The following is a 16,493-nucleotide window of genomic DNA, read 5'->3' as shown; positions in this document are numbered from 1 at the left end:
AAAATATGAATTTTAGTTATGTTCCATATTGTAATGGATTTAGAATATTTTTTATAAATCATTGAGCACCTACTACCACTTTTCTGTTCTTTGGAACAACCTACACTGATTTTGCAGAGCTGCAATAAAGTCGCCATCTAGTGTCTTCCGGGGAACAGGAACGGCTGTGAAATGTTTAGTAATTAATGAGTTAAGAAAATTCACCTTTTTGATGTTAAAGCTAATGTTGCAGATGTCAAGAACCTGAAAGTTTAAATGCCAACTGGTATCTGAAAATATGTATCATTTATTTTAAACATTGCTTGAGTGAGCAACTGTTGACCTTAAATTATGATTTCCATATTGTATGTAACAAGCAAAATATTCTACAAATAGTTAATGGATAATACATTATTGGGTTGTTTTGAAAACTTTTATGCAAATGTTTAAAACCACTTCAATAACTTCAGAGTAATTTCACTCCTAATTATTTGAAATTCACCTTCCAAATTACATTTGGAATTGATTTTTTTACAATATATTATAATATGTACCATGTTATTGATATTCAAGACTGTATCTGATGGATGGCTGGAATTTTTTTGCATTTTCTTTCACTTTGATATTGGAGTAACAACTCACCGTACTCTGTTATTGATTTTAAATCTTGTAGCACTAAGAAGAGTTGTGTAGAATTACAATGAAGTAGCAGCACTTTACATATAATTTACGAAGCAATGTTTTAAGAAATGCTGGGCAGCTCTTGGAAAGTGGGTGGTGAAGATGCTGGCTATGCTGCTGGGAATCATTATTGTAAAATGAATTTGCAGGGCCCACAATAGCTCAGCGAGTTTATCCAGCAAATAGCTGGACCAGACAAACGGCGAAAGTCTCTGGTCTGATTCCCTGATCTGTGCTGAATTAGCTGATAGCAACCTGAGCAGGGGCAGGGAGTGCTACACTTGGCCTCAGTACTTGTGCATTCGGGAGTTGAGGATTGACCAGGGTTCCCAATCTTGATCGCTATCCAATGAAACCTGTCGGAAGTGCTCGGGTGGAGGTTGGGGTCAGGTTCGGCTGTGATGACTGTGCACGGCCATTTAGCCTGCCAAAACTTATTGTCGAGGTTCACACATGTTGAATGGTTAGTTGAGCAAGATAGCATCGGATAAGCCGCTCCAAAGTTCATGCCTTCAGGTTGGGAGGGCCAAAATTAGCTAGGTGGAGAAAAACTAATTTACTGATGTTCTTGTCTTCATTTTATTAATATGGTTAATCATTTTCAATTTTTCAGTAATTTTTTCTCTAACAATTGAACCAGAATTGACTACTCTTTGTGCTGATAAGTATTACAAATATAATAGTGGGTTTGAAGTAGGCTCACTGGTGATTTATTCCTAATAAATATCTGGCCCCATTTTAAAGGGGCACTAGCTTTGCAAAAAAAGTTTAGAATAATTCTCTATTTGGGGAAGAGCACCGCACCATTTATGTCCTAACATACCACGTGCAAGTGACACATTGATGTGTTTTAATGCAGATTGCATTCACAGTTTACTGAAAGCTTTTTCATGAAAATAATGCCCCTCTGAACCAGAACTCTCTGGGTGATGGTGGTGGGAGGGGTGGCTGGGAGAGAGAATCAAATATTCGCAATGCCCAACTGATCAATGGGCATCCGAGTGAAAGATTTAATATTTTGTGGAAAACTGAACTGTTCTAATGTAAGGGTCTCATGAAGGCAGCTTCCTATGTGAGGAAATAAACTTGCCTTGTTAACTCTGCTGCATAGTGTTTAAAGCTCACTTTCAGACTGTTGTCACGTCAATTCCCAGTTTCCCAGAGCTGACTGAAATTTGAAGCCACCACCGACACTTGTGACGTTTCATTGTTCCAAGTCAAGCCAGCAGATGGAGTGCCTCATAACTAAAACAAACTTACATGAGTCATCTGAGCTCCATATCAAGCATGTCTCCTGTCAATTCAACACACAGCCCCATTGCCATTGATGTCCTATAGGAAATCCACAGCTAAGACACTAGTTACAGAGGGGATTAGGGATTAAAGTGAAATAAAAGTCAAAAGTAATTTTCTTTAACTTATTGTGTGTCAATATATGAACACGTTACTTAGCTACAACAAATTTTAATAGAATTATAAAAGCCGCACTCATGAGAAATGACAATAAACATGATGAAATTGGCACAGTTTATATATGATCTCTAAATAAAAGGTAATGATCTACCTCACTGGTTTACCAGAGGTCACCAGATACAGCAAAGATAAAACATACAATGAGGTTTCTATGTATAATTGTTAGAGGGCATTTCTATTATGCTTGCATATATTTAGGTAAACAAATTTATAAAAATTGGAAACAGAGAAATGGAACTTGTGTTTTTAAAAAATAAATGTTTTGTTACCAAATAACAGTTGTTCACATAACATCTTCAAAAGTCATGTTTACCATTGATCTCATCTCATGTTTACACGTCAGTATGCCTTTAATCCTTTGCCACGTACGTACCTGTTTGTTTTAAAAATGCGTCTTTGAAGGTAAAACCTAACAAGAATTTGGGTAATGGCAAATAATGACCTCAATTCAAAGGAATGTTTCACACTAAGGCTTTGTAATCACCTTATCCCCGAGTAGTTCTTATTGAAAGTACAGATGACCGAGTTCCAACCACCGTTTTGTTGCCCCATGCGATCGCAGCAAGGAGTGGACATCGGTGCTTCGTTATCGGACTACAGGAAACTCTTTATTATCCGGCACCAACGGGACCGGCGTGGTGCCGGTTTATCAAAAAGTCCAGATTACAGAGAGGTATAGTTAAAAGGTACGAGAGCTCCGTACACAGCAACAAATCCAGGCTTCCCTGTTGCTTAGCAACATGTGCAGGAACTCCGGCCACAGACCACGCATCCCTGTTGCTTAGCAACAAGTGCAGGAACCCCGATTACACAGCCACAGATCCAGGAACGGCAACTAATATGAAGTAAAACTTACCTGAACCTACTCCTGAATTTTGCCAGTTAACAGAGGTTTCTGGTTATTTAGGTGCCGGTTAAGAGAGTTTCCTGTATATTTAGACTACTACCAATTGGCAGGGAAGGATCTTCCCAACAAAGTTAAGGACCACTCTTTATGCATGGTTACTGGGCTGTGGCTTAAAAAAAAAGCTTCTAAAGAATTTCACCCCAAGTAATTTACTCCTGTTTAGTGTTAATCTTAAGCAGTATATAGAGGGTTGACTAAGTGTCGAGAATAAAAAAAAAGCTCACCTAAAAGTATGCAGTATACAATTCCACAACAGCGCCCCAATATAGATAGCTGTATCACCTCTGAGATATGGTAGACCCATTTCCATGACTTTAAATAAATGGTGCCGCTTCTGACTGCCTCCAATAATAGAGAAAGCACAAAAATCATTCCTTTTATAGGACATTACTCCCTTAACACACATTTTGATTGGCTCCCAAATGTCATTAGAATCATAAAATATTACAGTAGAGACTGACCATTTGGTGCATCAAATCCACATGTTTTTCTCCATATAAGTCTAATATCACACTCCTGCTTGCTCCCCATACCTTTGATATTCCTCTTTTTCAAGCAATAATCTAATTCCTCTATTAAAGTAATATTCATAAAAATACTTAATAGCAAAGAATTCCACAATTTTAGCCACTCTGTAAGGGAATCGTTTTCTAACCTCCCATTTAATTCTCTTTGTGATTGTTAAATTTGTGTCTTTTCATTACCATCTCACCAATCAGTGAAAATAATCTATCACTATTTATCTTATTACCCTTCATAGTCTTGAACACTTCTATCAGATCAAAAAAAGTCTTGGCTTTTCAACTCCTAATAACTACTCCCACTTCCCAAGTAACGTCATGGTGAATCTGCACTGCACCTTTTTCATTGCTTTATGTCCTTCCTATAATGGGATACCTAGAACTGTAAATAATACTCCCATTGAAGCCTAACGTAGGCCTTGGACAAGTGAATCTTCCCATCCCTTCACCCCGCCATTGGCAACTATGCCTTCTGCCAACTAGACCCCACACTCTGGAATTCCCTCCCTAACCCCCTTTCTCCCCCCCCCCTTAAGATCTTCCTTAAAGCCCACATGTATTTGATTTGTATCCTTTTCATTATCTGTTTAAATACTTTCCACTACTGATCTGTGGTTCTGTTTGCCTATTTCTCCTTCCATTTAATCAGGATAATGCTGCTCTTTGTCATCTTATAAATTGTTTTTCTCCATTCAAGCATCCTTGTCCTTGATTTTTCTTTTCCCTTTTTCTGTTCATGCAGTGAATGTGATTATATTATGGTCACTTTCTCAAATAATCCCCTACTTTTAGGTCACCAAATTGCTCTGACACATACCCAGAACCAGATCAAGTAGTGATTTTTACTTGTTGGAGTGTAGCAACATATTTATTAAGAAAATAATCCAGAGCACACTGCAAATAAGCCTTCTATCTCATGTAAGCTTTTTATTTTGACTGGCATTAAATTGACAGCAAGATCAATTCTTTTGAAACAATTTGGAATAGTTTATTAAACACACACACTCATGCACATCAAAACAATAGCCTACTGGTACCTATGGACTCTACTCGATTACAACAAGTAAGGTAATGGGTTGGATTAAAACAGACTTTTATTTCCCTGAGTCAAGGCCTTTTTTCTTGCTTCTTGGTCTGGTCTGTAGAGGGAGGGCTTCCTGCTTTTCCGTGTGGTCATCCAGAGAGAAAGAGTGAGTGAGTGAGAGCCTTTGGGTTCCTTGTTTTATATCTTTTTAAATCCATTGTCTCTAGTCTAAATTGCTAAGACCCCAGGATTGGGTCTTAGTTTCATGGCAGTTCTTGATTGGCTTTCCTTTGAGCATGTGGCTGGTGCCATTTCTTGATTAAGTTAATTAAGAACATAAGAAATAGGAGCAGGAGTAGGCCAATCGGCCCCTCGAGCCTGCTCCGCCACTCAGCCCCTCGAGCCTGCTCCGCCACTCAATAAGATCATGGCTGATCTGATCATAACCGCCAATCTACTATCACAGAACCATCTCCTGAATCTAACAGAATTAGACACACGAAATAGGAGCAGGATCAGGCTACACAGCCCCTGGGCCTGCTCCGCTACCCACAGGGCCATGACCGATCCAAATTCCTGCCCGCTCCCCGTAACCCTTAATTCCCTTGACTTCTAGGAAACTGTCTATTTCTGTTTTAAATTTATGTAATGATGTAGCTTCTACAGCTTTTTGGGGCAGCATATTCCATGGACCTACCACCCTCTGAGTGAAGTAGTTCCTCCTCATCTCAGTTTTGAAAGAGCAGCCCCTTATTCTAAGACTATGCCCCCTAGTTCTAGTTTCACCCATCATCGGGAACATCTTCCCCGCATCCACCCGATCCAACCCCTTCACAATCTTATATGTTTCAATAAGATCACCTCTCATTCTTCTGAACTCCAATGAGTAGAGTCCCAATCTACTCAACCTCTCCTCATATGTCCATCCCCGGGATTAACCGAGTGAACCTTCTTTGTACTGACTCGAGAGCAAGTATGTCTTTTCTTAAGTATGGACACCAAAACTGTATGCAGTATTCCAGGTGCGGCCTCACCAATACCTTGTACAACTGAAGCAATACCTCCCTATTTTTATATTCTATCCCCCTAGCAATGAAAGCTAACATTCCATTGGCCTTCTTAATCACTTGCTGCACCTGCATACTAACCTTTTGAGTTTCGTGCACCAGGACCCCCAGATCCCTTTGTACTTCAGTACTTTCCAGTTTCTTGCCATTAAGATAATAACTTGCTCTACGATTTTTCCTGCCAAAGTGCATAACCTCACACTTTCCAGTATTTTATTCCATCTGCCAAATCTCTGCCCACTTACTTAGCCTGTCTATGTCCCCTTGCAGGTTTTTAATGTCCTCCTCACTCACTACTTTCCCCCCCCCATCTTAGTATCATCTGCAAACTTTGATATGTTACACTTGGTCCCCTCCTCCAAATCGTTAATATAGATTGTAAAGAGTTGGGGACCCAGCACTGACCCCTGCGGAACACCACTAGTTACTGATTGCCAGTCTGAGAATGAACCATTTATCCCAACTCTCTGCCTTCTGTTAGATAGCCAATCCTCTATCCATGCCAGAATATTACCCCCAATCCCGTGATTTTTTATCTTAAGCAATAATCTTTTGTGTGGCACCTTGTCAAATGCCTTTTGGAAGTCTAAATACACTACGTCCACTGGTTCCCCTTTATCCACCCTATATGTTACTTCCTCAAAGAACTCCAGCAAATTTGTCAAACATGACTTCCCCTTCATAAAACCATGCTGACTTTGTCCTATTAAATTATGATTATCCAAATGTCCTGTTACTGTCTCCTTAATAATGGACTCCAAAATTTTACCTACCACAGATGTTAGGCTAACCGGTCTATAGTTTCCAGCCTTCTGTCTACTGCCCTTTTTAAATAAGGGTGTTACATTAGCAGTTTTCCAGTCTGCCGGGACCTTTGCCGAGTCCAGGGAGTTTTGGAAAATTATTACCAATGCATCCACAATCCCTACCGCCACTTCCCTCAAGACCCTAGGATGTAAGCCATCCGGTCCAGGTGATTTATCCGCCTTTTAATGGCTCTTGAATTTCTGGTGAGTTTCGATGGGGGTTATCCTGTTATGCAGATTTCCTTTAAGTTTTGCGCCGTTGCCTTGACCCGGGGCGATCCATACACATTAAATTCATCTTTATTACATACATCTTATATTAATAGTCTCGAGTCCATCACACATACAAAACATATTATTCTTACACTCACACCACAAACATTTTCTCTAATCCTTTCTTCCATCCCTCCAGGCAACCTACCCCCTCCAAGCCACTTGAGCTCTTCCCCCATGACCCTACCAGATGCCAGTTCTACCCCTCCCATCCTGAGTCTCCATCTCAATCATCTTCTCTCCAAATTCTCTCTCTCTGTTGTACCATCTTCCAGAGAACTTCACCCATCCGATCCTGGTGCCCACCTCCAACAGTCAATGTTGGCTGGCATCTTCCTGCACATCCTTTGGCTTTAACAAAGACAAGACTTACAAGTTCACTACATTAATGAAAGAAGTATAGTTTTGGTCTCCTTACCTTACTTGCGTTAGAGGGAGTGCAACGAAGGTTCACCAGACTGATTCCTGGGATGGGGGGGGGGGGGGGGGAAAGGATTATCCTATGAGGAGAGATTGAGTAGACTAGGCCTATATTCCCTAGAGTTTAGAACATATAAAATTCTTACAGGGTTTGACAGGGTAGATGCGGAGAGGATGTTTCCCCTGGCTGGGAAGTCTAGAACTGGGGCTCACAGTCTCCGACTAAGGGGTCGGCCATTTAGGACTGAGATGAGGAGAAATTTCTTCACTCAAAGGGTTGTGAATCTTTGGAATTCTCTACCGCAGAGGGCTCTGGATGCTCGGTCAATGAGTGTATTCAAGGCAAAGATCGATAGATTGTTGGATATTAAGGAAATCAAGGGATATGGGGATAGTGCAGGAAGATGTAGTTGAGGTAGAAGATCAGCCATGATCTTATTGAATGGCGGAGCAGGCTCGAAGGGCCAAATGGCCTACTCCTGCTCCTAATTCTTATGTTCTTACAGTAAGAAAAGTATGTGACAGCTATACAAAAGGAAAAAGAGCGGATGGCAAACAAAAGTGAGAGCATACAAAAACAAATTGCTGAGTGTCAAAGCAGCAGCGAAACTGTTCTTGGAAGATACAATTATTATTGCCATTGGCGATCAACTATATTATATGTTTCTTATTATAATGTGCCTGTCATTATAAAACACTACATTCTCTTACTTATCACTAATGATGCCATGGAGACCTGCCAAGGTACAATAACCTAGTGGTTATGGCACCAGGCTAGAGTTCAAAAATCCCAACATGGCAAGTTGTGCAATTGAATAAAGTAATTCTGGTAATTGATGAGCTAATACCAGGGAAAATGACCACAAAGGCTGATGGGTTGTTGTAAATGCCAACTTGTTCATTAATGCCCTTCTGTTAGGGACCTGCCATCTCTATCTGGTCTATCCTAGATGTGATTCCAGCCCCTCAGGGCAACATGCGATGGACAATAAATACTGTCACCCACACCCCAAGAAGAAAAATAAATAAAATATTAAAGGAATGAATATGGCATCATATATAAATATGACTTGTACTGAATTGTGCTGTTCTTGACTAGCTTATTTGATGTAAATGAAAATTGCCAAATTTTGATCAGCAACCTATACACTTGTGAAATAATTAACTGTCTTGTTTAAAATGAATATTACAAATATATATACTTTTACTGTGTGATGAGTTTGAAGTTTGATTAAGTACCGAGTCTCATTTTGTTTAGTGTGTATATTAATTAATTCTGGTCATTTGTATACAGTCTATATTTCTGCTAAGGTAACGTCTGTTTAGAAATAGTGCACATTTATAAATTCTTATGACATAAATTAAAATTCATTAGTGATACTTCGTTGTTTCATTTCAGCAAAAAGAGTAGATTAGATTTACTGTGATTAGTTTAAAACCATATTGCTCCCAAGTAAAATCTCATTGTTTCCTATATCCCTGTCAATATGGTCGTTTTGGTAAATGTTGAGTTAAATGTTCTTTGTCCTATGTATGTTAACTGGACAATTATGGATTAAAGTGGGATGATGCAGGATCTTCGGACAGGTAAAACAGCCCAAGATAACTGCAGTGAAAGCTGCTAATTCAGACAGGCTGTTAAACCAAGCAGAGCTTCAATAATAAACAGATGTGAGTCACCAAATATAGCATGCTTTACTCTTTAGTACAATGGGGCATAAAATTAAATGATAGTGTATTAGCAGAGATACAATTTGCAGGTCAAGTTGTAATAGTAACCTTTCACGGAGCAAATTGGAAATGAATCTTTGAGTATTGAATCATTTGCAGCTGACAACATCCTGTGCAAAAGTTATTCTACCACAAAAAATTATAGTATTGTAATTACAATGATTTTGATGACTAACTTTTAAACGCGACAATGAGTGTACAAAAATTATTTAAGCCTACCCAGTGAGCAAAGTTATATATAAAAAAAATACAGATCCAAGGACCTTCATCTTGATTGATGTGGCACAAAAATGCTACTTTAGATCTTGGAGAATGATTAAATTATTAGAAAGGAAAGCTTAAAATTCTAACCTTGTCATATTTAGCTGCTGTTTGCAAAAATGCTGCTTTAGGAGGAAGGACACATAAAGTGGACCATTCATAAAGTTAATCGCATTAGCTCAGACATGTTAAGTAGCAAGCGGTTTTAATGCATGCTTTTCAGTTTTAATTATGGTAAATACATTTTGTTGTATTGGAAATCTGAGCCCTGTCCTGCTTTTTTGATAGGCTACTAATCGATCTTACTCAATAACCTGCTTATGTTTTTGGGTAAACATGTTCTGTGAATTCACACTAATGTGACCAAAACCATGCTATGTTCAACACGTGACCTGAGAACATTTCCTTTTCTGTTCTTCTGAACTGACAAATGTGTTGAGTGTTCTGTTGTAGGTAAAACTGCTAGTTCAGGTGTTTCAACATAATGGGCAGGATTTTCATTGGGCCGTGGAGGCGGGATTGGAGGTGTGTGGGGGGGTTAAAATCCGGAAATCGGGGGGCACGAACCCATCCCGCCCCCAACTCGCCTCCATGCCAGTTTCAAAGGAGGCGGGTACCCGACCCGCACTGGGACCCGCATCCCCGAGGCGGGAAGGGGATTAGTGCCAATTAACTGCCAGTTAACAGGTAATTTTTAGCCTAATCCCTATTTTCATTCTTGAAATGTGGGATTCCCGACAGCTCCAAACCACGCCAAGTTAGCGAGGCGGGCTGAAGGGCTTGGAGGGGTCGAGATGTCCGGTGTTCAGGTGAGAGGTGAGTGATGGGTGCATGAATGCAGAGGTAAGTGTGTTTAAAGACGTTTTACTTACCTTTACAGCCTTCCTTCAGGTCTCGGGAGTCCCTCATCTCACCAGCACAGAAAGCAGAATGGCCGCGATCTGTCAAAAATTGCAGCATTCCGCTTTCTGTTCCCGAGAGATCTCTAAATCATCCTGACAGGAAGGAATTAACTTGGGAGTACAGATTGTCAGTGTTTGACAGCTTCAAACAGCTGTCAAATGCTGATATTTCATCTGTCAAAAGGTCTTGACAGATGAAATATCAATCTCTGATATCACCTGTTGCCGGGTGGCCCTTAATTGGCCTGCTGAGCCCGCTGGGCGGGCTCAACAAGGCCAATCAAGTCAAAATCGCGTGGGTTGGCTGCAACTTGATGGAGGCGGGACTACAACCCCAAAAGCTGTAGTCCCGCCTCAATGAAAATCCAACCCAATGAGTCAGAAAGGGATAAACTTATTTTTAGTTCTTAAGTATATTTTAAGTTATCATACTTCTGATATCAAACGATAATTGATTCCTTTCGTATTCCCAAGGGGTTTCTTATAGTTTGGGTATATCATTTTTTAAAAAGTCAAATATGAGTTTTGTGTTGTCTTACTCTTTTTAGTAAATTCACTGCTTGTTGTTTATTTATTTTGTATTATCTCGTGGCATATAGTTCTCTTCACTTGGATGATATGCTTTCTGACATTTGACCTCGGGTTTAGGTATCACTGTTGACTTTTGTGTGGGAGTCTTCAGTGCATTGGACGGAGAATTGTGATTGACCTTTGATCTTTGTTTAGGTGGCTCTTGTACAGTGGACACAGAGCGTGGGTCTGACATTAGTGAGCAGAGATCTCTCGTCTATGCAGCTGAAGACCCCTGGTGGACAAATCCTTCCATTCATCATTCTACAGGTTTTCCCTTTCACGTCGGAAAGCAAAAGAATGGGCATCATTGTCCGGGTGAGTTTCATAAATAAGTGTAGACAAAAATAGATCCAGCATTTTATAAAAATGTTTAATCTCCTACAGTGGAATAGTTGAAATATTTATTTGAGTATATGCTAATTCCTGTAAAACTACATTGTGATAAAGCTCATTTCCAGCTTTTGGTCAACATAGCAAACCATTAGTACCCTTTCCTGAATGTTATCACATGTCAAAGATGTGGTAAGTGGCTACAGCTGCTCCTGGCATAAACTGTCTAAAACAAAATGTAGTGTACATACAATAATAAATGTACTAGTAAGACACATTCCTTCCTGACACATAAAGCAAACTACATGGCTTTACTTGTGCTGGTAACACAGGTGCCAGAGATAATGTAAAATGCAAATATAAATGAGAAAACTACTCAATAGGTAGAAAAGGAAGGGTTGTATAACTAAAAGTAATAGACTTTTGAGAGTCTGCCGTAGTTTATAAAATAACCTGTGTTGATGAACTTCTGTCGCTTTGTTTTTATAGCTTGCAACATTGTCAAAATCCTTTGAAATGTTGCGGTCACGCAGAATTAATTTTTTTACAGTAAAATTGTCTAAATATTTGCACATGACTGAAGTAAACATCGATAATGTCAAACTTTTAAACCAGCAAAATATCTCTCTTTTTCCCCAGTTTTTTCCCTTGTCTCCAGAATGTGCTATTTCATGTTGGTGCAGGTAGCTTTCTGGTACATTACCCGAGTGACCATTCTTCAAATCTGAACCTAGATAGGCTGTGGAGGCCAAGTCACTGAATATATTTAAGAAGGAGATAGATAGATTTCTAGGCACAAAAGGCGTCAAGGGATATGGGGAGAGAGCGGGAATATGGTACAGGAAACTCTCGATTTACCGGCTCCCAAACAACCGGAAATCTCCGGTTAACCGGCAAAATTCAGGAGTAGGTTCGGTTAAGTTTTTCTTCATATTAGTGGCCATTTCTTGATTCTTGGCTGTGTAATCGGGGGTTTCTGCACTTGTTGCTAAGCAACAAGGACGCTTGGTCTGTGGCCGGGATTCCTGCAGCTGTTGCTAAGCAACAGGGAAGCATGAATTTGTTGCTGCATACGGAGCTCTCGTACCTTTTAACTATAACTCTCTGTAATCCGGACTTTTTGATAAACCGGCACCACGCCAGTCCCATCGGTGCCGGATAAAAGAGTTTCCTGTATTGAGATAGAGGATCAACCATGATCATATTGAATGGCGGAGCAGGCTCGATGGGCCGAATGGCCGCCTCTTTTTTTTTTCCTATAGTGAATATCAGCAAGTTATTTGTGGGGATATTAAATCCAAACCCAATCCCACCGTTCCCTGATGTTCCCACACATTTACTTACCAGCAGCAGTTGCTGGATAGTGAACAGGAACCCTGGTATACAGTGATGAGGGTTCTTGATTTGATTCTTGAGCCTTACCTGGAAATTAGGCAAATAAAGACACGCTCCGGATCATAAAGAAAGCAAAGTCTGCTTATGGGAGTGGTGGATGACAATTAACCTGAACACACTATCCTGCATAGGACCCACATATGTAACTGGCATCAATGTTCCCTCTAATTTTTTTTCCCTGCGCGGGCCCTTTGCAGCTGCATGTGCGTGGTATCTCTTCCAGCGGTAGCAGCTGGCGAGCGAGCGTCCTGCGCAGCACCTCGCAATCGGTGCACGACAGCACACCTTAGGGGGAACATTGACTGACATCATAGGAACTAACAACGGATCAGTATCCTTTTGAGTCCTAGATACCTAGAAACAAGTCAGCTTGGTAGACAGGGCAAATATATAAGGGCAAGGCTGGATGGCATCTATTTTAATGCAAGGAGTCTTGCGAATAAGGTGGATGAACTGAAGGTGTTGATAAACACATGGGAGTATGATATTGTTGCTATCACGGAGACATGGTTGAGGGAAGGGCAAGACTGGCAGCTCAATATTCCGGGGTACAGAATCTTCAGGCGAGACAGAGGGGGAGGTATAAGAGGAGGGGGTGTCGCAATATTAATTAAGGAGTCAATTACTGCAGTAAGGAGGGATGATATATTAGCAGGGTCCTCTAATGAGGCCATATGGGTGGAGCTTAAAAACAAAAAGGGGGCAAGCACTTTGCTGGGAGTGTACTATAGGCCTCCAAACAGTCAGGGGGAGATAGAGGAACAGATATGTAGGCAAATCTCAGAGAAATGTGCAAATAATAGGGTAATAATAATGGGGGATTTCAACTTCCCCAATATTAACTGGGATAGTCAGAGTGTGAAAGGCTCAGAGGGTGTAGAATTCTTAAAGTGCATCCAGGAGAGCTTTTTGAGCCAGCATGTAGAAAGTCCGACAAGAGAGGGGGCGGTACTGGACCTAATTCTAGGGAATGTGGCCGGCCAAGTGGAAAAAGTGCTAGTAGGTGAGCACTTTGGTGATAGTGACCATAATATGGTAAGATTTAAGGTGGCCATGGAAAAGGACAGGGATGGGCCGGAAATAAAGGTTCTAAATTGGGGGAAGGCCGATTTTAATAGGATAAGGCAGGATCTGGCCAAAATGGACTGGGATCAGCTACTTGTAGGAAAATCCGCATCGGAGCAATGGGAGGCTTTCAGAAGGGAGATTGAGATCATACAATGGCAACATGTTCCCGTAAAGGTCAAGGGTGGTTCCAAAAACCACAGGGAACCTTGGATGACAGGGGATATACGAGAATGGATTAGGAAAAAAAGGAGGGCTTTTGGTAGATACAAAAGGCTAAAGACGGAGGAAGCCCTAGAGGAGTACAAAAAGTGCAGGGGGATACTTAAAAAAGAAATTAGGAGATCAAGGAGGGGCCATGAAATAACACTGGCAAGCAAAATAAAGGAAAATCCGAAGATGTTTTATAAGTATATTAAGGGTAAGAGGATAACTAGGGAAAAAATAGGGCCCATTAGGGACAAAAGTGGCAATCTGTGTGTGGAGCCGGAAGATGTAGGAGGGGTTCTAAATGAATTTTTTGCATCTGTTTTCACTATGGAGAAGGACGATGTAGACATAGAAATAGGGCGGGGGGACTGTGATATGCTCGAACATATTAACATCGAGCGGGAGGAGGTATTGGCGGTTTTAGCTGGCCTAAAAATGGATAAATCCCCAGGCCCGGATGAAATGTATCCCAGGCTGCTGTGTGAGGCAAAGGAGGAGATTGCGGGGGCTCTAACACATATATTCAGGACCTCTCTGGCCACAGGGGATGTGCCAGAGGACTGGAGAACCGCTAATGTAGTACCATTATTCAAGAAGGGTAGTAGGGAAAAACCGGGGAACTACAGGCCAGTGAGCCTAACATCAGTGGTAGGAAAATTATTGGAAAAAATCCTGAGGGACAAAATTTGTCTCCACTTGGAGAGGCAAGGATTAATCAGGGATAGTCAACATGGCTTTGTCAAGGGAAGATCATGTCTGACTAATTTGATTGAATTTTTTGAGGGGGTGACTAGGTGTGTGGATGAGGGTAACGCAGTGGATGTGGTATACATGGATTTCAGTAAGGCCTTCGATAAAGTCCCGCACAGGAGACTGGTCAAGAAGGTAAGAGCCCATGGAATCCAGGGTGCCTTGGCACATTGGATACAAAACTGGCTTAGTGGCAGAAGGCAGAGGGTGATGGTCGAAGGTTGTTTTTGTGACTGGAAGCCTGTGGCCAGTGGGGTACCACAGGGATCGGTGCTGGGTCCCTTGCTGTTTGTGGTCTACATTAATGACTTGGATATGAATGTAAAGGGTATGATCAGTAAGTTCGCGGATGATACAAAAATTGGTAGGGTGGTAAATAGCGAGGAGGGTAGCCTCAGTCTGCAGGACGATATAGATGGGTTGGTCAGATGGGCGGAACAGTGGCAAATGGAATTTAACCCGGAAAAGTGCGAGGTGATGCACTTTGGGGGGACTAACAAGGCAAAGGAATACACAATGAATGGAAAGACCCTAGGCAAGACGGAGGGTCAGAGGGATCTGGGTGTGCAAGTACACAGATCCCTGAAGGCGGCGGAACAGGTGGATAAGGTGGTAAAAAAGGCATATGGGATACTTGCCTTCATTAGCCGAGGCATTGAATATAAGAGCAAGGAGGTTATGATGGAGCTGTATAAAACACTGGTTAGGCCACAGCTGGAATATTGTGTGCAGTTCTGGTTGCCACACTACAGGAAGGATGTGATCGCGTTAGAGAGGGTGCAGAGGAGGTTCACCAGGATGTTACCAGGGCTGGAGCGCTTCAGCTATGAAGAGAGACTGGGCAGGTTGGGTTTGTTTTCCTTGGAGCTGAGGAGGCTGAGGGGGGACATGATTGAGGTGTACAAAATTATGAGGGGCATAGATAGGATGGATGCTGAGGAGCTTTTTCCCTTAGTAGAGGGGTCAATAACTAGGGGGCATAGATTCAAGGTAAAGGGCGGGAGGTTTAGAGGGGATTTGAGAAAGAACTTTTTCACCCAGAGGGTGGTTGGAGTCTGGAACTCACTGCCTGAAAGGGTTGTGGAGGCAGAAACCCTCACAACATTTAAGAAGCATTTGGATGTGCACTTGAAATGCCATAGCATACAAGGCTACGGGCCAAATGCTGGAATATGGGATTAGATTAGACAGGGCTTGATGGCCGGCGCGGACACGATGGGCCGAAGGGCCTCTATCCGTGCTGTATTACTCTATGACTCTATGACTCTATACCGATTGAGAACTATAGCCCACCTGGAAAACATCAGTATCAGTTGACTACACAGTAGCCACTAAGCTTTCTGGTTTAGAATTCAGGACTGGAAATAATGTGAGCGCAGGGTTACTTTTTATGAAGCCATATGTAGCAATAGATGAGGACGCACTGAGCAAAGACAAGGTTCTGCTTTACAGGGGATGACAGGAGGTCGTCACTGGTCAGATCAGAGAAGCATTAGTGGAGGACTAGGAGATCCACCATGGTCAGTAAATGGCCTAAGAAGAGGAGGGAAATAAAAGTGATAGTTACTCTGGTATTTTTTTAATGAAATTCTGAATTTCCAATGTAAATTTTTATATTTTACTTTGACATTTAGGATGATTCTTCGGGGGAAATCACATTCTATATGAAAGGAGCTGATGTGGCAATGTCGAGCATCGTACAGTACAATGATTGGCTGGAAGAAGAGGTAAGAACTAATTTTAAAAAAATTAGACATATTGGTGAAGAAATTAGCGCAAACTGGGTGCAGGGAACAATCCCTGCATCTGAACAGGTAGGTCCGAGGCGCACCCAATTTTGGGCCTCGGGCTCATTTTAAATGAGACCGGTGAGCTGTGGACACCTTCTAAGTATCTTCAGGCAGCTAGCCAGCGAAGAGGCTTTGAATTGCGGGCCACTGTCACCAGCAGCATCCCTCAGGTAGGTCGTTAAAGAGGGGGTGGTGGTAGGTTGACTGGGGAAGGGAGAGTGATCAGGAAGGGGGTGACCGAGAAAGGGGGAGTGATCAGGAAGGGGGTGATCGGATGGTGAGGTTGACTGGTGTCCGGCAGCGGCCTGCGGTTTTAATGTGGATTTGGGAGGAGC

General features: G+C 41.7%; 1 protein-coding gene across 2 annotated transcripts in view; it reads left to right on the top strand.

The window, feature by feature from the left end:
• atp9b (ATPase phospholipid transporting 9B) overlaps window positions 1-16,493 on the top strand; it is a 361,204-nt gene that overhangs the window by 293,427 nt on the left and 51,284 nt on the right. For both annotated transcript variants that reach the window (XM_085993631.1, XM_085993632.1), the window contains exons 16-17: window positions 10,772-10,933; window positions 16,003-16,095. In XM_085993631.1, the coding sequence (XP_085849757.1) occupies window positions 10,772-10,933; window positions 16,003-16,095 (255 nt within the window). The remainder of the gene's footprint in view (window positions 1-10,771; window positions 10,934-16,002; window positions 16,096-16,493) is intronic.

Source organism: Somniosus microcephalus, chromosome 7 (genome assembly GCF_052327205.1).
Source record: "Somniosus microcephalus isolate GS21.2 chromosome 7, FLI_Smic_1.0, whole genome shotgun sequence".
Taxonomy (NCBI): domain Eukaryota; kingdom Metazoa; phylum Chordata; class Chondrichthyes; order Squaliformes; family Somniosidae; genus Somniosus; species Somniosus microcephalus.
The sequence above is the reverse complement of the archived record's forward strand: the minus strand, read 5'-3'. Positions and strand labels throughout refer to the sequence as shown.